This window comes from Muscardinus avellanarius (genome assembly GCF_963383645.1).
Source record: "Muscardinus avellanarius genome assembly, chromosome: 11".
Lineage (NCBI taxonomy): Eukaryota > Metazoa > Chordata > Mammalia > Rodentia > Gliridae > Muscardinus > Muscardinus avellanarius.
This window is the reverse complement of record NC_137797.1, coordinates 95,872,721-95,897,462: the sequence shown is the minus strand read 5'-3', so window position 1 is coordinate 95,897,462 and position 24,742 is coordinate 95,872,721. Positions and strand designations below refer to the sequence as shown.

The following is a 24,742-nucleotide window of genomic DNA, read 5'->3' as shown; positions in this document are numbered from 1 at the left end:
TACCCCTGGGTTCAATCTCTAGCACCACATACACACACAATAAAAGAACCCACCTCTGAACCTTCACCTTATTTTCTCAGCTGACTTCCCTGCCCTTAAAAGAAGAGAGCCAGGTGAGGTGGCACAGGCCTATAATCCCAGTAGTATTTGGGAGGAGAATCACAGGGTTTGAGGACAGCCTTTCTAAACAGAGCCAGGTGTGTTGGTGCACACTTGTAATCCCAGCATTCAGGAGGCGCGACAGGAGGATCGCGGTTTGAGGACAGCCTCAGCTACTACTTAGTGAGGTCCTTTGCAACTCAGTCAGATCCTGTTACAAAATAAAGAATAAAAAATAGTGCTGGGGGTGTAGCTCAGAGGTAGAATGCCCCTGGCTTCCATCCCCAGTACCAAAAAAAAAAGGGGGCTGGGGATATTGTTCAAAGGTAAAATTCCTCTGGGTTTCATTCTGTTATCCCCCCAACACACAGAAGAGGGGCTTGCCTAGCACAGGTGTCATGGTGCCTGGTTTTAAACTCCTAAAGGACCCCCTCCCTCGCTCCAAGACCTCTGCTTCTTCACCTGCGTGCCTCCTGCTACTTCGTAAGGCAGACCCCAGGCCCTGAGTTGCCGCTTCTCCATTTGAATAAACGCTTGTTTCTCTATACCATGTTCTTGGGGTCCTCTTCTGTTACTAGAGCCGAATGGTAGCTGCCTGGGAAGGGAATGTGAATGCGGCCCCTCCCCAGGCTGACACACTGAACTGGGGTGAGTGCAGTAAAGATCGGTGGCTTGGAAACTCTGTTTACAGTGCACTCCGCACACGCACCACTGCGACAAAGTAATCCTTACCTACACTGCGAGTGATGGATGGACTCGGGTGGTTTCTACTTCGCTTATTCTATTGTTTCATTTATTTCAAAATGCTGGCCACAACGCACCATAGGATTGCGACCTACAGCTTGAACTACATCGACTTGCGAGCACGGAGAATCAAGCGCACTAAGAACACAAATGGCCCAACGTGCAGTTCTGACTGTGATCTGGATCATAAGCCTGAGCCAGACTGAGAATGTTGTAATGTCTAATAGACAATACGGTGTTTGAGAGGGGGAAGAAGGAGGGTAGGAAGTGGGAACCAGGCTCATCAAGTCCACTGTACTTAAGACTAGCAGGGCTGAGGGTGCAGCTCAGTGGTACTGCACTTGCCTAGCATGTGTGAGGCCTTGGGTTCGGTATCCAGTAGCACCACCACGTATAAAAATTTTTGTTTTTTAAAGAATATTTCAGCTGGGCGTGGTGGTACATGCCTATAATCCCAGTACTTGAGAGGCTGAGACAGGAGGATTGTAGGTTTGAGACCAGCCTCAGCAATTTAGTGAGGCTCTTAGCAATTCAGTAAGACTCCGTTTCAAAGTAAAAAATTAAATAGGGCTGGGGGGGGGTCTTCTCAGAAGTAGAATGTCTCTGGATTCAATCTCCAAAGAAAAAGGAAAAAAAAAAGATATGGCAAAATGAGAAACCACCAATCCAGTTGCTAGGAAAACAAGTACGAGCACATTGAAATGTCCTGAAAGACCCCTCTAAACAAAACAAGGGGTCTGTGTGCCATGCCAGTATCCTGGAGCTGTGCCCTGAAAGATGCTTAGCCAGGGTGGAGTCCCCACCTACAATGCTCTTTGGTCCCAAGTTGGGCTTTCTGACAGTGTTGGAGCTGTGGAGATTTGTACTCTGTCCGCACAAATAAGTCTGCTGCCTGCACGGTGAGAGTAGCAGCTGGGGTGGGGGGTGGGGGGAGGCAGGGCATCCTGGGTGATTTGGAGCAAGGCCAGGATCCTGTGACCCAGTTGAGGTGATGGGTGAGGCCATGAGAAAGGGGCAGAGGGTGACCTTGCCTCTGCTTTCACCAAAAAGACCAAGAGGGCTCTTAGTTCATGGTCACCTTGGGGTTGCCACAATCCTTCCATGCCAAGAATAGGATCCTGCTCCATCCTGCCAATACCACGAATACCTTTCGGGTGGGGTAGGGGCTCAGAAGGACCCTTCATCAGCTAAGAGGCCAATTTCAGCTAGGTGGGATCCTGGAGGCTTGAGGGAGCACACCATGGTGGCTGGTCCGGATGGTAGAGGGTCTGGTGTAGCAGGGTGCGGGCTGCAGGGAGGTCATCAGCATCTGAGGGCCAAACAGGGGCTGGTAAGAAGCTGCGGGTTTCCTGGGCACCTGGCCCTGGGCTTCCTGAGACTTACCCACGCCCAACTCCTGCAGCAGGCTGTGGTACTCGGGCTCAGCCTCCAGCACTTTCAGCAGATTGGTGGACTCCATCCGTTCCAGCTGCACCTCCCAGTACACATAGATCTTCTGGTTGAACGTGACGTACACGAGGCAGGGGCTGTTGCGGCCCTCTTTGCAGGCATACAGACCTGGATGTGGGCAAAGAGACAAAGTCAGGTTTGAGTCCTGGTGGTAGAAGGGCAAGAGCAAGGCCCAGACATCAGTCAGCAGCTCCGGCCTGCCCACGGCGCCAAACCACAAACAGACGTCCTCTTCCCACTGCTTCTCTGTTGGGAATTCAGTAAAACAGATAAAGCAGGAAAAGATCTGACTTATCCTATGTGTGGAAAAAACATACTAAAACACCAGGCAGAAGCTGGGTATAGTGGTCCATGCCTGTAATCCCAGTATTTAGGAGGCTGAGTCATGAAGGTTGAAGGTTGGAGGACAGCCTCAACGACCTCAGGAGGCTCTGTTTTAAAATAAAAACGAAAAGGGCTGGAGGTAGCCGGGGTGTGGCAGCGCAGCTTGTAATCTCAGCATTTGAGAGGCTGAGGCCAGAGGATCACAGTTCGTGGACAGCTTCAGCTACTTAGTGAGGCCCTCTGCAACTCAGTGAGAGCCTGTTTCAAAATAAAGAATAAAAAAATAGGGCAGGGGGTGTAGCTTGGAGGTCAAATGCCCCTGGGTTACATCCCCAGACCCCCCCCCCCCACACACACACAAAAGGAAAACAAACAAGCAAACAAAAACAGAACAAATAAAATATTCAGAGATAAAGCTGGGTGGTGGCACATGTTTGTAATTCCAGTACTTGGGAGGCTGAGACAGGAGGATCGCAGGTTTGAGACCAGCTTCAGCTACTTAGTGAGTCCCTCTGCAACTTAGTGAGACCCTGTTTCAAAATAAAGAATAAAAAGTAGAGCTGGGGAATGGGTAGGAGGTAGAATGCCTCTGGGTTCCATCCCTGGTTCTACAAAAAACAAACAAACAATAAATAAATAATGAAATAGGGTTGGGGGTGTAGTCTGGAGGTAGACTTCCCTTTGGTTAAATCCTCAGTACCAAAACAGGTAAACAAATGAACAGGGCTGGGGTGTAGCTCAGTGGCAGAGCACTTGCTTAGCGCGTGGAAAGTCTTGGGTTCAATCCAAAGTATGACTAAAACAAACAAGCAATAACAACCAGAAACTTGTCAAGACGGCAAGGCAGCACCCACACAGCAGCTGCTAAAGAAAGAGTAAAGAGTTCGCGGGCAGCCTCAGCTACTGAGTGAGGTCCTTCGCAACGCAGTGAGACCCTGTTTCAATAAAGAATAAAAACAGGGATGGGGGTGTGGCTCAGAGGTAGATGCCCCTGGGTTCCATCCCCAGTACCACAGAAAAAGAAGAAAGAAAGAAAGAGAGAAAGAGAGAAAGAAAGAAAAGAAGGAAGGAAGGAAGGAAGGAAGGAAGGAAGGAAGGAAGGGTAAAGAAGCCAGGCACAATAGCACGCACTTGTAATCCTAGTACTTGGGAGGTTGAAACAGGAGGATCTCAGGTACAAGGACAGACTCGGCAACTAGTGAGCCTCTCATCAACGCCATTAGTCCCTATTTCCAAATAAGAAATAAAAACTGGGCGTGGTGGCGCACACTTGTAATCCCTACATTTGGGAGGCTGAGGCAGGAGGATTGCACAGGTTCGAAGCCAGCCTCAGCTACTTAGTGAGGCTCTCAGCTACTTAGTGAGACCCTGTCTCCAAATAAAGTATAAAATAGTTCTGGGAGTATAGCCTGGAGTTAGAAAAGCTCCTAGGTTCCACCCCCAGTACCATACAAAAAAACAAAAAAACAAATAAGAAATAAAATTGGTCTGGGGGGGTGTAGTTTGGAGACAGAATGCCTCTGGGTTCAATTCCCAGTACCACAAAATAAAAGAAAAAAGAACTCTTTTACTTATGAAGGCTTCCATTAGGGGCTAAGACAAGAGCGGGATGAGAGGTGAGCAGTTACCTGGCATATCTACTATGGATACATGATGTGTGTTTAGAGAGGGGCCAAGGGGCAGGGTCCCACCTGCACAGAAGGCGCGGATATTTTCATCCACTTGGAAGCGGACCACGGTGCGGTTGTGATCGATAATATATGTCTGTCCATCCCAGGCACATGCGACCACCTCCTCACACCCATTGCCCTGAAAAAGGCCAGAGACAAGGATGCAGGAGTGGTGAGGAGCTGTTTTAGGTGAGATCTAATAATTCAGGCAGCTGGGCAAGATATAAAGGACCATGAACTTGTTTCTGGATGGCAGAGGGAGCCGGGGAAGAGAACTCCCAGGCACCAGTTACTCAACGGGGTTGTCTAATGAGCTGCCTTTCATAAGGCTCACAGGAACTACAGAGCAGGCAACATTAGTCCCAATTCTAGACTGAGCTTATAGAAATGAAGTCCACTGCCCAAGGCCACTCAGCTAGAAGGGGGCAGAGGCGGGATCCAAACCCTGACCTGTTCTGTCTCCAAAGCCATCACGCATGTCAAGTACAGCCCCACCTGTAATTCAGAGGGTACAGCACCATCACACTGACAATCCCTGGCAAAGGAAAAGCTACAAAATACACACCTGCAGCCAGGGCCAACAACTCACTTCTAGACTCTTACAGTAACTCATTTGGGGGTTTGTTACTTCTGCTGAAAGGTAGGGAAAGGATAGATTTTCCCCCCGCAGCCTAGGAGAGAAGTGTTAATACTGTGACGTCAGGGATGGAGGTGGACCTAAGAGACTTAAATAATGGCTGAGAATGCCTGGGATGTGAACATCTATCATCCCAGTCTCGGGAGGCTGAGACAGAGGATCGCAGGTTCGAAGCTAACCTTAGCAAGTAATGAGAATCTCAGCAATCTAGCAAGACCCAGTTTCAAAGCAAAACTAAAAAGGGCCTGGGAGTGTAGCTCAGAGATAGAATGCCACTGGGTTCAATCTCCTGTACCATAAAAAAAATTAACTAAAGACTCCATCTCTCCATGGAGAAGACACAAATGCTCTGCTCCACCAACTCCCCACTCACCGTGACATCTAACTTCTCTAGGGCAAAGAGCTGGTGATCCACCTGCACCGACCACAGCAGCCTGTCTGCTCCCTCCATGAGCTTCAGCGTCCCTGCAAGAGGCGAGACGGTGGGCTGGGTGTGGGGCAGACCCCACGGGAAGACCCCACCCACCCACCCACCCACCCAGGCTGCTCACCATCCAGGGTGCACAGGGCAAAGAGGCCAGAGCCACCACTCTCAGCAGCACTGCCTGCGGTGGGACAGAAGGACCAGGATAAGAGAGTGTGGAGGGCTGGGCCGTGCTGGAGTCTCCAGGGCCGGGGTGGGGGGGGGGCTCACGGCAGGGAAGGATGGATCTAGGCAAGGCCCTGGCTCTCCCTCCCTCAGCACCTAAGGGCGCCCCGCCCCCTTCACCTTGCTTGATGTTGCCGATCAGGTGAGTGGAGACGTTCTTGTTATGGATGCGGCCAGAGGTCTGGTGCAGCACTACATCTCGGGTGGCTGGGGTCTCTCTGTGGGCAGGAGGGAGGCGGTAAGAGCAGAGCTTCTCAGGCCCTCTTCAGCTGCTAGCAATTACCAGCTTGAATCTACTTGAAACCCATGCCTGGTCCACATGCAAACAGGAGAGAGGGCCTGGGCTGCCAGGTGGGAATCTAGGACGCTCTTTCAGATGCTCTAAGTGAAAGCCCAGGACTCCTGGGTAACTACATAATCTCCCTTAATAGGGAAAGGCTCTTGGGCTGGGACCTAGATGAAGAAGCTCCATTCTCCTGCTGTGGGACCTCCAAGGAGGCCATCTTGTTTCCCTGCACCCCACCCCACCCACAGGCCTGTGCCCCTTACCTACTGCCCTCCGTGGCCCCCTCAGAGGCAGTGGGGGAACCAGTGTCCTTGTTCCAGGTACAAAGAAGAACTGCATAAGCACAGCCTGGCTGAGACACCATCAGTTCAGGAACACCCAGTGGTCCCAGGGTCACTGAGAGACTGTCCACCTGCACCAGGGAACGAGGAGTTGAGGGGGTGGACACAGAAGGAAGGGCAGGGCCGGGTGAGAAGAGGGGAGAGGTGGGTGAGGCTCCTGGGAATGGCTCCAGCCTCCAGGGAGGCAGCAAGAGGAAAGATCCTGGAGTCCACGGCAGGCACCAGCCCCTCCATGCAGGCCATCTACCTTCCACTGTGTCCCCCACCGGGTCCAGGTCCCACGGCACGCCCCTCACCTGCTGACTCATGCCCGCTGACTCATGAGGAAAGGCCCAGAGTCCTTTCCTCTTTACTGGTTCCTAGATTTTCTGGCATGACTCTGCTGGGCCTCTCAGCGAGGAGATGTTGCCGACCTCCTGCCCACCCTGTCCCATGATTGTCCTCCAGGAGGCCCCCTCCCCACACCCCGGCTCCTGCTTCCCAAACTTGGCCTCACACCTGACCCTCCAGCGTCCATTTCTTGAGGGACACGAGCTGCCCAGTCAGGTGTTCGGTGCCCTCAGCCAGCTCCTCCCAGCGGAAGGCACGCACCACACGGTCTGTGTAGCCCACCACCAGCTCGCGACACCCGTCTCCATCTGCAGGCACAGGGCAAAAGCGGGCTGAGCCAAGTCTGAGTCCCTTAGCTTGAGGCCAACACGCGCCCAGCCGCAGTGTCCAGCCCTCTACTGCCGCCACCTCCCCTGGCACTTTTTTACCAGGTGCAGCTCCACACGTAGTGTCCTGCGGGTGCTGTGGCTTCTGCCTTCCTACTGCTTACACGCACAGCCCAAGGTCCTCTCTCCTCCCAAGTGCCCACCGCCACCTGCACACGGCTTCGGGCCCAAACAGCAGCCCTGTGTCTGAATGGCTCACTCTCTTGCCACCTTCTGCTTTGCATGCAATGTTACCTTCTCACCAGGGCGTCCCTGACGACTCCCTTTGTTTTTTTATTTTTTTCGGTACTAGGGATGGAACTCAGGGGCATTCTACCTCCGAGCTATACTCCCAGCCCTACTTTCTATACTTTAGTTTGAAAAAGGGTCTCACTGAGTTGCAAAGGGCAACTAAGTAGCTGAGGCTGTCTGTGAACAGTGATCCTCCTGTCTCAGCCTCCCAAAAGCTGGGATTACAAGCACGCGCCATCACCCATGGCTTTATTCCTTATTTTGAAACAGGGTCTCACCAAATTGTAAAGGGCCTCATTGAGTAGCTGAGGCTGTCTGAGAACTGCGATCCTCTTGTCTTAGCCTCCCAAATACTGGGATTACAAGTGTGTGCCACCACGCCCAGCTGACGACTCCCTTTATTTTTTATTTTTTTGGTGGTACTGGGGGTGGAACCCAGGGGCTTTATACCTCCGGGCTATACTCCCAGCCCTACTTTCTATACTTTAGTTTGAAAAAGGGTCTCACTGAGTTGCAAAGGGCAACTAAGTAGCTGAGGCTGTCTGTGAACAGTGATCCTCCTGTCTCAGCCTCCCAAAAGCTGGGATTACAAGCACGCGCCATCACCCATGGCTTTATTCCTTATTTTGAAACAGGGTCTCACCAAATTGTAAAGGGCCTCATTGAGTAGCTGAGGCTGTCTGAGAACTGCGATCCTCTTGTCTTAGCCTCCCAAATACTGGGATTACAAGTGTGTGCCACCACGCCCAGCTGACGACTCCCTTTATTTTTTATTTTTTTGGTGGTACTGGGGGTGGAACCCAGGGGCTTTATACCTCCGGGCTATACTCCCAGACCCATTTTATATTTTATTTGGAAACAGGGTTTCACTAAGTTGCTGAGAGCCTCCCTAAGTAGCTGAGGCTGGCTTTGAACCTGCGTGATCCTCCTGTCTCGGCCTCCCAAGCGCGGGGATTACAAGCGTGTGCCACCACGCCTGACTGATGACTCCCTTTAAAGTCGCTACCTCCACTTCCATATGCTCAGCCCTTTCCGTGAGCTGCTTTCCCCAAGGCACATACTACCTTCTGATATGCTAGATAAAGGTATGTGCGGTCAGGTGTGGAGGCACATGCTTATAATCCCAGTACTTGGGAGCCTGGAGGATCGAAGGTTCATAGCCAGACTCAGCAACTTAGTGAGTACTGTTCCAAAATAAAAAATAAAAAACAGGGCTCAGACGTAGAATGCCCCTGGCTTAAATTCCTAGTACTATACACACACACACACACACACACACACACACACACACACACACACAAACACACACACACACCTGTATGTGTGTGTGGTACTGGAGATTGAACTCAGGGTCTTGCACATGCTGGGCAAGTGCTCTACCACTGAGCTATATTCCCAGCTCTCCATTTAATTTTACAAAACATATATATATATATATATATATATATATATATATATATATATATGTTTTATATATATATACAAAACATATATATACATACACACACATATATATACATATATATACATACACACACACATATATATACATATATATATGTATATATATGTTTTGTATATATATATGGGAGTGTCCAGGCTACACTCCCAGATCTATTTTATACTTTTTATTTGGAAACAGGGTCTCTTAAGCTAGTGCGGCTGGCTTCGAACCTGCACGATCCTCCTGTCTCTGCCTCCCAAGCGCGGGGATTACATGCATACGCCACCACACCCGGCCTATATTGTTTTTTCCTGATTCTTACTAGTAAGACCCAAGAGGGTAATGATTTCTATCTGTTTTATTAATTATTCTAATTCTAGTGTCTAGAACAATGGCTGATTCACAATAGGAGCTCTGCAACTCTGAATTAAACATATATCAAACAGCAGATGAGGTGGTACATGCCTGAAATCCCAGTACTTGGGAGTCTGAGACAGGAGGATCAAAGGTTTGAGGCCATCCTCCATAACTTAGTGAGACCTTGTTTCAAAATAAAAAATAAAATAGGGCTAGGGGTATAGCTCAGAGGTAGAAAGCCCCTAGGTTTAATCCCGAGTATTTTTCTCATATACACAAAATAAGTAAAGAATATAAATATTCAACAAATGTATAAACGAATGCAAACTCTCGCCCTCGCCCTGCCCCTTAGGCTCTGCCCTAGTACCCGCTGACTCCTCCCCCCACCCGCCACAGCCGGCAAAGGCCGCCATGCCCACCGATGTCGCTGATCAGCATGGCCTTGGTGTTGGCGGGGATGTGCTGCTTGAAGACCGGACGCTGTTCCTCTCCCAGGAGGCCCTCGCGGTGCCCAGAAGCATCCAGGGCCTTGGCAGGTGTCAGATCAAACAAGTGAAACCAGCCGTCAGCACTCACTGCCACCGCCAGGTTCTGGGAGAGAGAGCAGGAGAGATGGGCTTGTACCTTGATGTACAAGGTCCGGGTATAAAGCTGACAACCTAAGTGTCAGACCTCAGAGGTGGGGAGGCCTGAAAGCACCGCCAAAGCAGAGGATCCCTAGGGCCCTTACCTTTCCTTTGTTACACACGTCTCCAACTCCAACGCAAGTCAACTGCAAGAGAGAAAAGCAGGCTTAGGAGGGTCATGAGGCAGGCCAGCTCTTCCTCATCTCTGAGAAAGGAAATGATTGAGCGTTATAATTACCACCATTCCCTGCAAACTTGTGCCATGTGACCTACTTTAATAGTCTTTTTTTTTTTTTTTGGTGGTACTGGGGGTGGAACCCAGGGGCTTTCTACCTCTGGGCTATACTCCCAGACCTGTTTTCTATTTTATTTGGAAACAGGGGCTCACTAAGTTGCTGAGAGCCTCACTCAGTAGCTGAGGCTGGCTTCGAACCTGTGTGATCCTCCTGTCTCAGCCTCCCAAGCGCTGGGATTACAAGTGTGCGCCACCACACCCGGCTAATAGTCTTTTTTTTAATTGCAGAACTAGGAATTGAACCTAGATGCATTCTACCCCAGAATTAAATCCCCAACCCTATTTATTTATTTATTTATTTATTTATTTATTTATTTATTTATTTCGGTACTGGGGATAGAACCCAGGGGCATTCTACCTTCCAGCTACATCCCTAGCCCTATTTTTTGTTCTTTATTTTGAAACAGGGTCTCACTGAGTTGCAAAGGGCCTAAGTAGCTGAGGCTGTCTGCGAATGTGATCCTCCTGTCTCAGCCTCCGAAACGCTGGGATTTCAAGCATGCACCACCATGCCCGGCTCAATTGCTGGCACCTTTAAAAAAATGAGAGAGAAAAAGCCGGGCTTGGTGGTACACGCTTGAAATCCCAGCATTTTGGAGGCTGAGACAGGAGGATCACGGTTCGCGGACAGCCTCTGCTACTTAGTGAGGCCCTTCATAACTTACTGAGACCCTGTTTCAAAAATAAAGAATAAAAAATAGGGCAGAGGGTGTAGCTCGGAGGCCAAATGCCCCTGGGTTCCACCCCAAGACCAGCAAAAAAAAAAAAAAAAAAAAAAAAAAAAAAAAAAGAGAGAGAGAGAAAAAAAAAAGAGCAGACAACTTTGGGCCGCTTTCATACAATGCCAAGGGTACTCCATAACCTAAGAGACTAGGCGGTCTTGTGGGTAGAAGGTGTGACAGATGAGAACAGTGCCTGCTGCCGTCCTCTGAGTCCAATGAATCCGAGTGGAGGATGGGAGGATGGGAGGGAGTGAGGCCGCAGTGGGAGCTTTGCGTGGGACCCTCTCCCAGGCACAGAAGGGATCCGATCCCACCTCCAGACTTGAGGAGGTGAATACTGACCATTCCCTGGCAGGTGCAGGTGAGCCACGGCCGGCTATCATCATTCTTATACACAGACAGCTTTCCGCTGGTGTCTCCCACAACCAGTTCATTTAACTACAAATAGAGAGAGAAGACTGTTAGGATGGGGTCTTGCTGAACAGTGGCAAGCTCTTCTCGGCGCACCTGATCCCTGGGAAGTCACAAGACTTCAATTTCTATCTTTATCGACTTTATTAAGGATCCTTTTAGACTGGCGGTGAGCTCCATGGTCTGGCACTGGTCTAGCGTGTGTGAGGCCCCAGATCCCATCTCCAAGTACACCCACCCAGCCCACCAAAACAGTAAAAAATAAAAATAAAAAAACTGAGCCGGGCGTGGTGGCACATGCTTGTAATCCCAGCATTCGGGAGGCTGAGACCAGAGGATCGTGGTTCGCGGACAACCTCAGCTACTTAGTGAGGCCCTCTGCAACTCAGTGAGACCCGGTTTCAAAATAAAGAATAAAAAATAGGGTAGGGGGGATATATAGCTTGGAGGTCGAATTCCCCTGGGTTCCATCCCCAGACCCACAAAAATAAAATAAAATAAAAAACCTGGGGGACCAGTGTAATCATAGTTTCCCAGAATTAAAAAATTTCCCTTTAGGGGTGTCTGTGTCTGTATGTGTGTGCTGTGGGCAAGAGAAATGTTAGAGAAATGTAAGCGACATAGCATCTCTGACCCAGCCTAGTAAAGTCTGATGTCTGAATAGCTCTGCCCCATGTGCCTGACCTCAGCTCCTCTAATTTTCCATAACAAATGAGATAGTCTATCTTAAAAACAGCCCAAGATACTGAACGTGTGTGTGTGTGTGTGTGTGTGTGTGTGTGTGTGTGTGTGTGTCTGTGGCTCTGTACTGTGGATTGAACCCAAGGGTGTTCTACCACTGAGCTCCATCCCCAGCTACCACCATCCCACTTTTTTTGCTACTAGGGATTGAACCCAGGGGCATTTTATCTCCAAGCTATGCCCTCAGCCCTATTTTATTTTTATTTTGAAACAGGGTCTTGCTAGGTTGATGAAAATCTCCCTACTTGCTGAGGTTGCCCTTGAACCTGCGATCTTCCTGTCTCGGTCTCCCAAGTATTGGGATTATAAGTATGTGCAACCATGCCTGGCAATTCCCTCGTTTTTTAAATTCTCAGCTCTTAAAAAAAAAAAAATTGAGTCAGGTATGTTGAACATGTCTGTATTCCCAGTATTTGGGAGGCTGAGATAGGAGGATTGCAGGTTTAAGGCCAGCCACAGCAACTTAGTAAGACCCTATTTCAAAAATGAAAAAGTTGGGCGGGGCATGGTGGCACACACTTGTCATCCCCAAGTTTGGGAGGTAGAGACAGGAGGATTGTGGTTTGTGGCCAGCTTCAGCTAGAGCTAGTTAGTGAGGCCTTCTGCAATTTAGTGAGACTTTGTTTCAAAATAAAGAATATAAAATAGGGCTAGGGTGTCACTCAGAGGTAGAATGCCCCTGAGTTCTATCCCCAGTACCTTAAAAACAAAGAAACAAAAAAACAAAAACAAAAACAACAACAACAACAACAACAAAAAAAAAACTGGCCATGGTGTGGTGGTGCACGCCTGTAATCCCAGTACTTGAGAGTCTGAGACAGGAGGATCACAGTTTAGAGGACAGCCTCTGCTACTTGGTGAGGCCCTTTGCAATTTAGTGAGACCCTGTTTCAAAATAAAGAATAATAATAATAAAAAAGGGCTGGAAGTATAGCTCAGAGGTAGAATGCCCCCGGGGTTCCATCTCCAGTACTGCAATAAAAAAAAAATAAAAAAAAGAGCCAGGCGTGGTGGCACACGCTTATAATCCCCGCTCTTGGGAGGCGGAGACAGGAGGATCGCACAGTTTCGAAGCCAGCTGTGCTGGCTTAAGAGACTCTGTTTCCAAATAAAAAAGTATAAAACAGGTCTGGGAGTGTAGCCCGGTGGGAGAAGGCCTCCCAGGAACCCCAGTACCACAAAAAAAAAAAAAAAAAAAAAGAGCCGGGCTTGCGTTGTGGTGGCACACACTTGTAATCCCCGTGCTTGGGAGGCTGAGACAGGAGGATCACACAAGTTCGAAGCCAGCCTCAGCTACTTAGCGAGGCTCTCAGCAACTCAGTGAGACCCTGTTTCCAAATAAAATATAAAATAGGTCTGGGAGTATAGCCCAGAGGTAGAGAGCCTCTGGGTTCCACTCCTAGTACTACAAAAAAAAAAAAAAAAAAAAAAAAGGATCCTGGCATGATGGTGCAGGCTTGTAATTCAAGTACTTAGGAGGCTGAGAAAGGATTGAAGGTTCACAGCCAGCCTCTGCTACTTAGCGAGGCCTTCTGAGACTTAGTGAGACCCTGTTTCAAAATAAAGAATAAAAAATATGGCTGGGGTATAACTCAAGAGGTAGAATTCCCCTAGGTTCAATCCCTAGTTCCATGAAAAAAAATAAAAAAATAAGTAAATAAGATAGGACGGGGGGCTCAGAGATAGAATGTCCCTGAAACCAATTCCCAGCAAAACACACACACACACACACACACACACACACACACACACACACACACACACACACACACACACACCAGTTCCTGGAGTCCTCCCTCCTCTAGCAAGATCCCTGGGTCTCAGAGCTGTGTGTGTGTAACACACTGAGGGAGCTGTGGTCCTCTGTGGTCTGGGCATTCTGGCTCTGGGCCTCTGGTGCCCTCAAGTGGTGGCTAAGCTTTAAGGAGGGAAGCCCCTGTATGAAAGCCTGGGGACTAAACATGATAACCAAAGTGCTCCAAGTCCTATTTTTTTTTTTTTTTTTTGGTGGTACTGGGGTTCCTGGAAGCCCTTCTACCTCTGGGCTACACTCCCAGACCTATTTTTGCATTTTTATTTGGAAACAGGGTCTCCTAAGCCAGCGCGCGGGGCTAGCTTTTGAACCTGCGCGATCCTCCTGTCTCTGCCTCCCAAGCGCGGGGATTACAAGCGTGCACCACCATGCCCGGCTCCAAGTCCTATTTTTACAAAAGCTTCATGAGTTCCTCTTAAAAGCATGGCCAATACTCCACTTTCTGTCCCCCAAACAAACTGACCTCAAGTTAGATTCTCAAGAGATTTAATTGTGAGGGAACAAAATATGGAAGCCAGACACAGCCTGCCTGTTTGTTGTCCTGGCTACTGGGGCAGCGGAGGCAGGAGGGTCAACTGTGCCTAGGAGTTTGAGGGCAGCCTGGCCAACATAGTGAGGCCTCCAACTCAAAATAACAATAACAAACCTAAGGAAAGTTAGAAGCAAACTGGGATTTACCAATAATGATTTGTCTTTTTTTATTTTTTGTGGTGCTGGGGATGGAACCCAGGGGCATTCTACCTCTGAGCTACACCCCCAGCCCTATTTTTTATTCTTTATTTTGAAACTGGGTCTCAATGAGTTGCAAAGGGCCTCACTAAGTAGCTGAGGCTGGCCATGAACTGTGATCCTCCTGTCCCAGCCTCCTGAATGCTGGGATTACAAAGGTGCGCTACCACGCCCAACTTTTTTTTTTTTTTTTTCTGTACTGGAGATGGAACCCAGGGACATTCTACCTTTGAGTAACACCCCCAGCCTGTTTTTTATTCTTTCTTTCTTTCTTTTTTGGGTGGTTCTGGGGTTCTTGGAAGCCCTTCTACCTCCGGGCTACACTCTCAGAACTATTTTTTTTTTTTTTTTGGTGGTACTGGGGTTCCTGGAAGCCCTTCTATCTCCGGGCTACACTCCCAGACCTATTTTTACATTTTTATTTGGAAACAGGGTCTCCTAAGCCAGCGCGCGCGGCTAGCTTCGAACCTGCGCGATCCTCCTGTCTCTGCCTCCCAAGCGCGGGGATTACAAGCGTGCGCCACCACGCCCGGCCTATTTTATATATATATTTTTTATTCTTGGAAACAGGATCTCTTAAACCAGCGTGGCTAGCTTCGAACCTGCATGATCCTCCTGTCTCCGCCTCCCAAGCACCGGGGTTACAAGCATGCGCCATCACACCTGGCTTTTTATTCTTTATTTTGAAACCGGGTCTCACTGAGTTGCAGAAGGCCTCACTAAGTAGTAGCTGAGGCTGTCTGCAAACTATAATTCTCCTGTCTCAGCCTCCCAAATGCTGGGATTACAAACGTGTGCCACCATGCCTGGCTTATTCTTTTTTTTTTTTTTTTTTTTTTTTTTTTTTTGCAGTACTGGGGATGGAACCCCGGGGTATTCTACTTTCGAGCTATACTCCTAACCCAACTTTTTTATTCTTTATTTTGAAACAGGGTCTCACTGAGTTGTAAAGGGCCTTACTAACTAGCTGAAGCTGTCCTCGAACCTCGGTCCTCCTGTCTCAGTCTCCTAAATGCTGGGATTACAAGCATGTGCCACTACGTCCAGCCCAGTCCTATTTTTTATTCTTTTGTGTGTGTGTGTGTGGTACTAAGGATTGAACTCAGAGTCTTTCTACCTTCAAGCTACACCCCCCAGCCCAATTTTATATCTTATTTGGAAATAGGGTCTCACAGGTTGCTGAGAGCCTTGCTAATTGGCGAAGCTGGCTTTGTACTTGGAATGCTCCTATCTCCGCCCCTAAAGTACTGGGATCACAAGCGTATGCCACCATATTTTTTATTCTTTATTTTGAAACAGGGTCTTAGTTGCAGAGGGTCTCACTAAGTAGCTGAGGCTGTCCGAGAACCCGTGATCCTCCTATCTCAGCCTCTCAAGTACTAGGATTACAAGTATGCGCCACCATACTTGGCTATGATTTGACTCTTAGATTCCTTTTTAACAGTTAACTGGAGTTTCTGGTGAGAGTATTAATTAGATCACAGTAGCATACAACAAACTTACTTACATGGAAGCTTCTAAAGCTGAAGTTTCGATTACAGCTGCCTGGAGGATATCTTAAGACACCCAGGGGAGACACTACACACTTTATGGATTCAGAGCTGTGTTCTGGATTTGGACGCAGCTCCCGTGGCCTACGGTCTTCATCTATAAACCAGGATAGGGCTGAGGACATAGCTCAGGGGCAGAGTGTGTGCCTAGCATGCACAATACCCTGGGTTCAAGCCCCAGCATCGCAAAAGCAAAGAAACAAAAAATGAGAATAGAGCTGGATGTGGTGGCGCACACTTGTAATCCCCGCACTTGGGAGGCTGAGACAGGGGATCATGCAGGTTTGAAGCCAGCCTCAGCTACTGAGTGAGGCTCTCAGCAACTTAGGGAGGCCCTGTTTCCAAATGAAGTATAAAATAGGGCTGGGAGTGTAGCCCGGGGTTAGAAGGCCCTTGGATTTCATTCCCGGCACCACCAAAAAAAAAAAAAAAAAAAAAAGAGGATAATTAAGAGTGTCAACCTCATAAGGATGGCATTGAGAACAGTGATTGGCATATGGTAAATACTAATACTAGTAGGCACCAGCATCCAGTAGAACTGCTCCAAAGCCAGGGAACACGGCATCTTTCATACAATTCATTTACACACTCACTTAGTAAGTGCCACAGTACAAGAGTAGGCCAGCAACAATGTTTAATAAACATTGTTTTTTAATTTTTTTAATTGTTTTAACAAGATTTTTTGTCTTTGCAGTGCTGGGGATGGAACCCACAGCCTCGTGCATGCCCGGCAAGTGCTCTACCATGGAGCTACAGCTCAGTAAATTAATTAATTAAATAATACAATAAAGCTGGAGCCGGGTGTGGTGGCGCACGCTTGTAATCCCAGCGCTTGGGAGACTGAGACAGGAGGATCACACAGGTTTGAAGCCAGCTTCAGCTACTTAGGCTCTCAGCAACTTAGAAATAAACTTCCAAATAAAGCAACTTCCAAATAAAGCATAAAAATAGGTCTGGGAGTATAGCCCGGAGGTAATAAAGCCGGGCGTGGTGGCACACGCTTGTAATCCCCATGCTTGGGGGGCTGAAACAGGAGGATTGCATAGGTTCGAAGCCAGTCTCAGCTACTTACTGAGGCTCTCAGCAACTTAGTGAGACCCTGTTTCCAAATAAAATATAAAATAGGTCTGGGAGTATAGCCCGGAGGTAGAAAGCCTCTGGGTTCCACCCCTAGTACCCCCCCCCCACACACAAATAAAATAAAATAGAGCTGGATGTGATGGCGCATGCTTATAATCCCAGTAATTGGGAGGCTGAGACAGGTGGATTGCAGGTTTACAGCCGGCCTCAGGTACTTAGTGATGTCCTCTACAATGTAGTGAGATCTTGTTTCAAAATAAAAAGCGCCAGGCGTGGTGGCATACGCTTGTAATCCCAGCATTTGGGAGGCTGAGACAGGAGGATCACAGTTTGCCAACCGCCTGAGCTACTTAGTGAGGCCCTTTGTAACTCATTGAGACCCCATTTCAAAAATAAATAATATAAAACAGGGCTGGGAGTCTAACTCAAAGGTAGAATGCCCCTGGGTTCCATCTCCAGTACTGCAAAAAAAAAAATATATATATATTTATGTGAATAAATATGCATTGGGGGGTGGGGATTGGGGATTAAACCCAGGGGCATTCCACCTCTGAGCTACATCCTCAGCCCTATTTTACTTTTATATTTTGAAACAGGGTTTTATGAAGTTGCTGAGGCTGGACTCAAACCTGTGCTCCTCCTGTCTCAGCCTCCCAAGTACTGGGATCAGAGGTGTGCACCATCATACTCAGCTCCTAGTCTATTTTTAAGAATATATATATATATATATATATATATATATATATATATACACACACACACACATACACATATTTGTGTGTGTGGGTCTGGGGATGGAAACAGGGGCATTCGACCTCTGAGCTAAACCCCCTGCCCTATTTTTTATTCTTTATTTTCAAACAGGGTCCCACTAAGTTGCAGAGGGCCTCACTAAGTAGCTGAGGCTCTCCGCGAACCACGATCCTATTGAGATTACAAGCGTGCACCGCCACGCCTGGCTAAGAATATATATTATTTTTAAGAATAAAGAATAAAGAAAAAAGAAAGAGCCAGGTGTGGTGGCGCACGCTTGTAATCCCAGCATTCGGGAGGCTGAGACAGGAGGATTGCAGTTCACAGACTGCCTCAGCTACTTAGTGAGGCCCTCTGCAACTTAGTGGGACCCTGTTTCAAAATAAAGAATAAAAAATAGGGCAAGAGGCATAGCTTGGAGGTCAAGTGCCTCTGGGCTCTACCTCCAGACCCGCAAAGAAAGAAAGAAAGAAAGAAAGAAAGAAAGAAAGAAAGAAAGAAAGAAAGAAAGAAAGGAAAGAAAAGAGAAGAGAAAGAAAGAAGGAAAGAAAGAGCCCAGCTTTTCTTTGGCGCACGCCTGTAATCCTAGCATTTGGGAGGCTGAGACAGGAAGATCGCAGTTCACGGCCAGCCTCAGCTACTTAGTGAGGTTCTTTGCAACTCAGTGAGACCCTGTTTCAAAATAAAGAAAAAAAAAAAAAAAAAAAAACCAGGGCTGGGGGTGTAGCTTGGAGGTAGAATGACCCTGGTTTCCATTCCCAGACCCACAAAGAGAGAGAGAGAGAGACAGACAGAGAGAGAGAGAGAGAGCGAGAGAGAGAGAGCGAGAGAGAAAAGGTAGGATGAAAGAGAATGTCCAGCCAGCCTGGAGTTCTGGTCAAGAGGGCAGCAATTGGGGATACAAAGATAAAAGCCTGGCTTCCTGCTGACAAGGACCTCCCAGAACTACAGGGGTACAGACACAGGAAGAAGATCATAAAACAGCGTGGTAGGCGCAGTGGGTGATCACGTGACTCGTGAGGCAATATCCTGAGAGAGGACACGTCCAGGGCAGCTCCCACCAGAGCCCCTTCTTTGGTGGGGTTTGGCTCTGTCCTCCATCACCCAGTGACATTAAAGGACCCCCGCAGAAGCGCACATCACTGGTCCTCACTGCTGAAGGAGAAAGGAGGCGAGATCATTTTTGTGTGCTTGGTATTGAGGATTGAACTCGGGATTCTCCCTCCAAGCTATGCCCTCAGCCCCAGCCCCAGCTAACTGAACCTGCGCTCCTCCTGTCTCAGCCTCCTAAGTACTGGGATTCTAGTGGTGTGCCACCAACGCCAACGCCCTGCAGAGGAGGCACACGCGCGGGCTCTCTCTCTATCTATCTCTCTCTCTCTCTCTCTCTCTCTCTCTCTCTCTCTGTGGTACTGGGGGTGGAATCCAGGGGCTTTTCTACAACCGGGCTATACTCCCAGACCTATTTTATATTTTTTATTTGGAAACAGGGTCTCACTAAGTTGCAGAGAGCCTCACTAAGTAGCTGAGGCTGGCTTTGAACTGTGTGATCCTCCTGTCTCAGCCTCCCAAGCGCTGGAATTACGAGCATATGCCACCATGCCACCTTCCGAGGCTTGCCATCTGGTATAGCCAGGCTTCAGCGGACACTTGTAGGGCATGTTATATGTTTTTTCTGGCTTTTCTCTTGGCCATAGCAGGCAATAAGTTAGTCTCAAAGAGCTTTAGGCTAAGGGTTTATTAGGCTAAAATCAGTCTTTTTCCTGCTCCCAAGTCTCTAAATGTTGGAATTGGGACCCATGAACCATTTCTTTTTCTTTTTTCTTCAGCAGTGTTGGGAATTGACCCCAGGCCCTCTCATGTCCACTCTACCACTGAGCCATATCCTTTTTTTTTGCAGGTCCGGGGATGGAACCCAGGGGCACCCCACCTCTGAGCTACACCCCTAGCCCTATTTTTATTCTTTATTTCTGAAACAGGGCCTCACTAAGTTGCAGAGGGCCTCTCTAAGTAGCTGAGGCTGTCCATAAACCACAAAGTTCCAGTCTCAGCCTCCCAAATGCTGGGATTACAAGTGTGTGCCACCACGCCCGGCTGAGCCATATCCTTGATGACCCTTCAAACCCGATTTCTGTGCCCACCCATTCAGTCTAAGTGCTACACCTGATTACTTGCCCACTCTCTCCTACTTGCCCCTCTTTTGTATTACATTTACCTTAAGAAATAACAGGCAAAGCTCTTCAAGGTGCTTTGAAATGCAAAACCACATTTGCTTTTTCTTTTTGGTGGTGCTGGGGACTGGAGCCAGGGTTTGGTACATGCTAAGCAAGTACTCTACTAATGAGCTCCATTCTCAGCCTACTGCATATTTTTTTCCACATTTGCTTTTTTTATTTTTGTGGTACTGGGGATAGAACCCAGAGGCATTGCACTTCCGAGCTATACCCCAGCCCTATTTTTTTTTGGTCTCTTTATTTTATTTCTTTCTTTATTTTTTTGAGGTACTGGGGATAAACCCAGGGGCATTCTACCTCAGAGCTACACCCCCAGCCTGATTTTTTATTTTGAAACAGGATCTCACTGAGTTGCAGAGGGCCTAAGTAGCTGAGGCTGTCTGGGACCCTCCGGTCTCCGCCTCCCGAATGCTGGGATTACAAGCATGGGCCACCATGCCCGGCCTCACATTTGTTTTTTAATAACAGTACCCAAGGCCAGGAGTAGTGGCACACACCTGTAATTCCAGTACTTGAGAGGTTGAGACAGGAAGATCGCAGGTTTGAGACCAGCCTTAGCAAGTAGTAGGACTAATCAACCTAGTGAGACCCTGTTTCGAAATAAAAATAAAACTGGGCTGGGAAGCAGGGCATGGTGGCTCAAGCTTGTAATCCTAGCACTTGGGAGGCTGAGATAGGAGGATCACGTACGTTCGAAGCCAGCCTCAGCTACTTAGTGAGGCTCTCTGCAACTTAGTAAGACCCTGTTTCCAAATAAAGTATAAAATAGGTCTGGGAATGTAGCCCGGAGGTAGAAAGCCCCTGGGTTCCTTCCCCAGGACCACAAAAGAAAATAAAACAACACCACAAAAAACTGGGCTGGGGTGGAGGTCAGAGGCAGAATGCCCCTGTGCTCAATCCCCCTACATACCATTTAACCAAAAAAACATTTACTGGGTGCCTATTATGTTCCAGGAATTGTCCTGAGTGTTAGAAATATACCAGTGAAAAAATAAATTTAAAAGCTGGGCATGGTGGTGCAGGCTTGTAATCCCAGCATTTGGAAGGCTGAGACTGGAGGATCGAAGTTCCCAGACAGCCTCAACTACTTAGGCCCTCTGTAACTCTGTGAGACCCTGTTTCAAGATAAAGAATAAAAAATAGGCCTGAGAGTATAGCTCGGAGGCAGAATGCCCCTAGGTCCCACCCTTACTACCACAAAAATAAAATGAAATTAAAAAAAAAAATAGGGCTGGGAGTGTACCTTGGAGGTAGAATGACCCTGGGTTCTAGCTCCAGTACCGCAAAAAAAAAAAAAAAGAAAAAAAAAAGAAAAAAATATTGGGCTAGGTGTGGTGATAGACACTTGTAATTCCAGTACTTAGGAGGCTGAAGCAGAAGTATTGCAAGTTCCAGACCAGCCTAAGCAACTTAGCGAGTCTGTTTCAATAAAAAATTATAAAATAAGGTTGAGCGTGTAGCTCAAAGGTAGAAACCACTAGCTATAATTGCCAATACCACACACACACACACACACAAATCTTATAGGCTTACAGGCACATGCCTATAAGCCCAGCTCTCAGAAGGATGAGGCAGGAAGATGGCTTGAGCCGCAATATGGTGACGACCTGGGAAACATATAAGACCACATCTCTTAGGAAAAAACCCAAACCAAAAATACCCTTTACAGAACTAACAATAATGGAGCATACAGCTCCGGTGGGGGAGTGGTTAGTATGGTTTGCAGGTGTCCTTCCTTATCTATGAAGGATTGTTCAGGACCCCACTGAGTACTAAAATCCTTGGATGCTCTAGTCCCTTATATAAAATGGTATAGTAGCATTTGAATGTAACCTATGCACAAACTCCCATATACTTTTTTTTTTTTGCGGGTCTGGGGATGGAACCCAGGGGCATTCGACCTCCGAGCTACACCCCCTGCCCTACTTTTTATTCTTCATTTTGAAACAGGGTCTCACTAAGTTGCGGAGGGCCTCACTAAGTAGCTGAGGCTGATGGCGAACCACGATCCTCCAGTCTCAGCCTCCCGAATGCTGGGATTACAAGCGTGCGCCACCACGCCTGGCTCCGGTATACTTTAAGTCATCTCTTGAGTGCTACATAACTAGTCATGCGCTGCATGTAATCTGGTTAAGGACAGACCACAGAGATGTATGAAGATCTATACCATAACCTAGAGGGTGTATAGGCCATACCATTTAGGTTTGTGTAAACACACTTATATGAGTACAACTAAACCCCCAAACAACACACTCCTCAAGGATGCCCTTCACTGAGGCCAGACTGTAGTTGTTATACTATATTGTTTAGAAAACAACAAGAAGCCGAGTGTGGTGGCGCACGCTTGTAATCCCAGCATTCGAGAGGCTGAGACCGGAGGATCGTGGTTGCAGTCTCAGCTACATAGTGAAGCCCTCTGCAACTTACCGAGACCCTGTTTCAAAATAAAAGAATAAAAAAAATAGAACTGGGGGTGTAGTTCGGAGGTAGAATGCCCCTGGGTTCCATCCCCAGTACCGCAAAAACAAAACAAAACAAAACAAGAGAGAAGTCTGTTCAAGTTCAGTACAGATCTAGTTTCTTTTTCTCCAAGTATTTTCACCCCTGGTTGGTTGAACCCAGGATGCAGAACACTTGGACAGGGAGGGTCGGGTCGACCAAACAACAGCACTGACAATTACTGAGCGTAAAGTGTGCCAGGCATTGTTCTACCTGTCTTATCTATATTAAACAATGAGAAAAGGAAGATTGCCGAGGAAATTAAAAGTAGATGGACATGGGCTTGTGTGTATGTGTGATGCTGGAGATTGAACCCCAAGCCATTTACCTTCGAGCTACACCCCCCAGGCCTGTTTTATTTTTTATTTTGAAATACAGTCTAAGTTGCTGAGAGCCTCGCTGAACTGCTGAGGCAGGCCTCGAACTTGCAGTCCTCCTGTCTCAGCCTCTCGAGGACTGAGAGTACAGGCCTGCGCCACCACGTGCGGCTTTGGAGATTGCTTTGGTAATTCAACAAAGGCTAGGTAGCACTTTGCAGTCGCCAGACACCTGCGTCTCCTCTGGGCAGGCAGGACAGGGGCCCGGCACTGTCAAGATTAGGTGCTGGGGCCAGCTGCCGCGCGGCCGGGGCGGCAGAGGGTGCCCAGCGTCCTCCAGCGCAGGCGGCGAGAGCAAAGCCGCCAAGCTGGGCGCTGAGGGCAGGACTCATTTTCCGAGGGCCGGATGGGATGAGATAACTCTTCGGAGCGGCGGAGCTATAGGTAGCGCAGAGTTTTTCGTTTAGGGTGAAGCGATCTAAAGGCGATACCACGGAGAGGCGGAGTCGGAAGCAGCCGGGGCACTGAGGCTGTCACCTGCATCCCCCCCCCCCCGCCATGCCGGCCCAGCGCGCATGCTCCGGCCACGCGGCGCGCCCGCGGCGGCTTCCGGCCCCGCCCCGCCGGCCGATCCGCCGCAGTGCGCATGCACTCACCGCGTCGTTGTCCACGTCCCCCAGGCAGATGGCGTGCGGGAAGAGGCTCCCGCTGAACTCCAGCGCCACGCGCTGCACGTAGCTAACCGACCTCATGGCACTCCCACGGGCCCAGGGACCGGGCAGCCCCGCTCTCCGACCCCAAGCCCCCTCCCGACAGCCGCGCGAACGGAAGGCCGCCTAAAGCGGAAGATTACGTCACTGCCCGGCTCTCGAAGCTTCGTTTTTCTCGCTTAACCTTAGGGAGGAGGCGGGTCTTCCGGGCCTGGAGGCGGGCTGACTCAGGACTGAAGTGAGTGACAGGACAGTGGACCACTCCTTTTCCCCAGGTGGTGAGGAGACTGGAAGGTGGCTGACCTGTTCCCTTGGCAACTGGGCTTCGTAGGGCTTGACTTAATAACCTTGACCTTTTTTGATGCTCAGGCAATGAAGATTCCTAGCCTTCAGACCTTTCCATCGAATCATAATAATAATCGTAATAGTGGCAATTGTATGGTTTCCAACACCATTTTATAAAATTAGGTACCTGTTAGGAGGTGTAAAACAATGAATTGCAGCCAGCCTCTTAAGAAAAAATTAAGTAGATTAGAAAATACCAAATTACTTTTTTTTTTTTTTTTTTTTTGGTGGTACTGGGGTTCCTGGAAGCCCTTCTACCTCTGGGATACACTCCCACGGGCTACACTCCCAGACCTATTTTTTTACTTTTTATTTGGAAACAGGGTCTCTTTAAGCCAGCGTAGCTGGCTCCGAACCAGCGCGATCATCCTGTCTCCGCCTCCCAAGCGCGGGGATTACAAGAGTGTGCCACCACACCCTGCCAATACCAAATTACTTCTGAGTAGTAATATTGTGTGAAACCTTTTTTTGTGTGTAATACTGGGGGTGGAACCCAGGAGCTTTTCTACCTCTGGGATATCCTCCAAGACCTATTTTATACTTTATTTGGAAACAGGGTCTCACTAAGTTGCTGAGAGCCTCACTAAGTAGCTGAGGCTGGCTTTGAACCTGTATGATCCTCCTGTCTCAGCCTTTTAAGCACAGGGATTACAAGCTGAGCCACCACGCCTGGCATAAACTTTTTTTTTTCTTTTGTATATACCAGCTTATGTAAAAAAACTTCATTTTACAGTGTGTGTTTTGTTAAGGTTTGAAATGGTGGGGGTTCTTTTTCTTATTCAGCTAAGGTCGGTTGAATAAAAAAATTAACAGGCAGCTCAGTGCAGCTTTAACAAATCTTTATTACAAAATTAGTAGGAAATAGATCAGTAGGAAATAGAGAAGGAAAAAGCAGCATGCTGACCCGCATGCTGGGGAGCCCGAAAATGGAACTCTGCCCCTTTTGGGGACCCCAACCTTTAACCCCTCA

The 24,742-nt window shown here is 48.3% G+C and overlaps 1 protein-coding gene across 1 annotated transcript; it reads right to left on the bottom strand.

Annotated features, from left to right (window-relative positions):
• Nucleotides 1-2,048: 2,048 nt before the first annotated feature.
• ITFG2 (integrin alpha FG-GAP repeat containing 2) lies at nucleotides 2,049-23,469 on the bottom strand (the record flags this gene model as incomplete). Its single annotated transcript, XM_080706381.1, has 12 exons — nucleotides 2,049-2,152; nucleotides 2,227-2,400; nucleotides 4,308-4,425; nucleotides 5,297-5,388; nucleotides 5,475-5,528; nucleotides 5,693-5,790; nucleotides 6,122-6,270; nucleotides 6,698-6,837; nucleotides 9,367-9,538; nucleotides 9,678-9,719; nucleotides 10,933-11,028; nucleotides 23,374-23,469. 12 exons carry the CDS (start codon nucleotides 23,467-23,469, stop codon nucleotides 2,049-2,051), a joined length of 1,335 nt encoding a protein of 444 aa, XP_080562507.1.
• Between the last annotated feature and the right edge of the window lie 1,273 nt (nucleotides 23,470-24,742).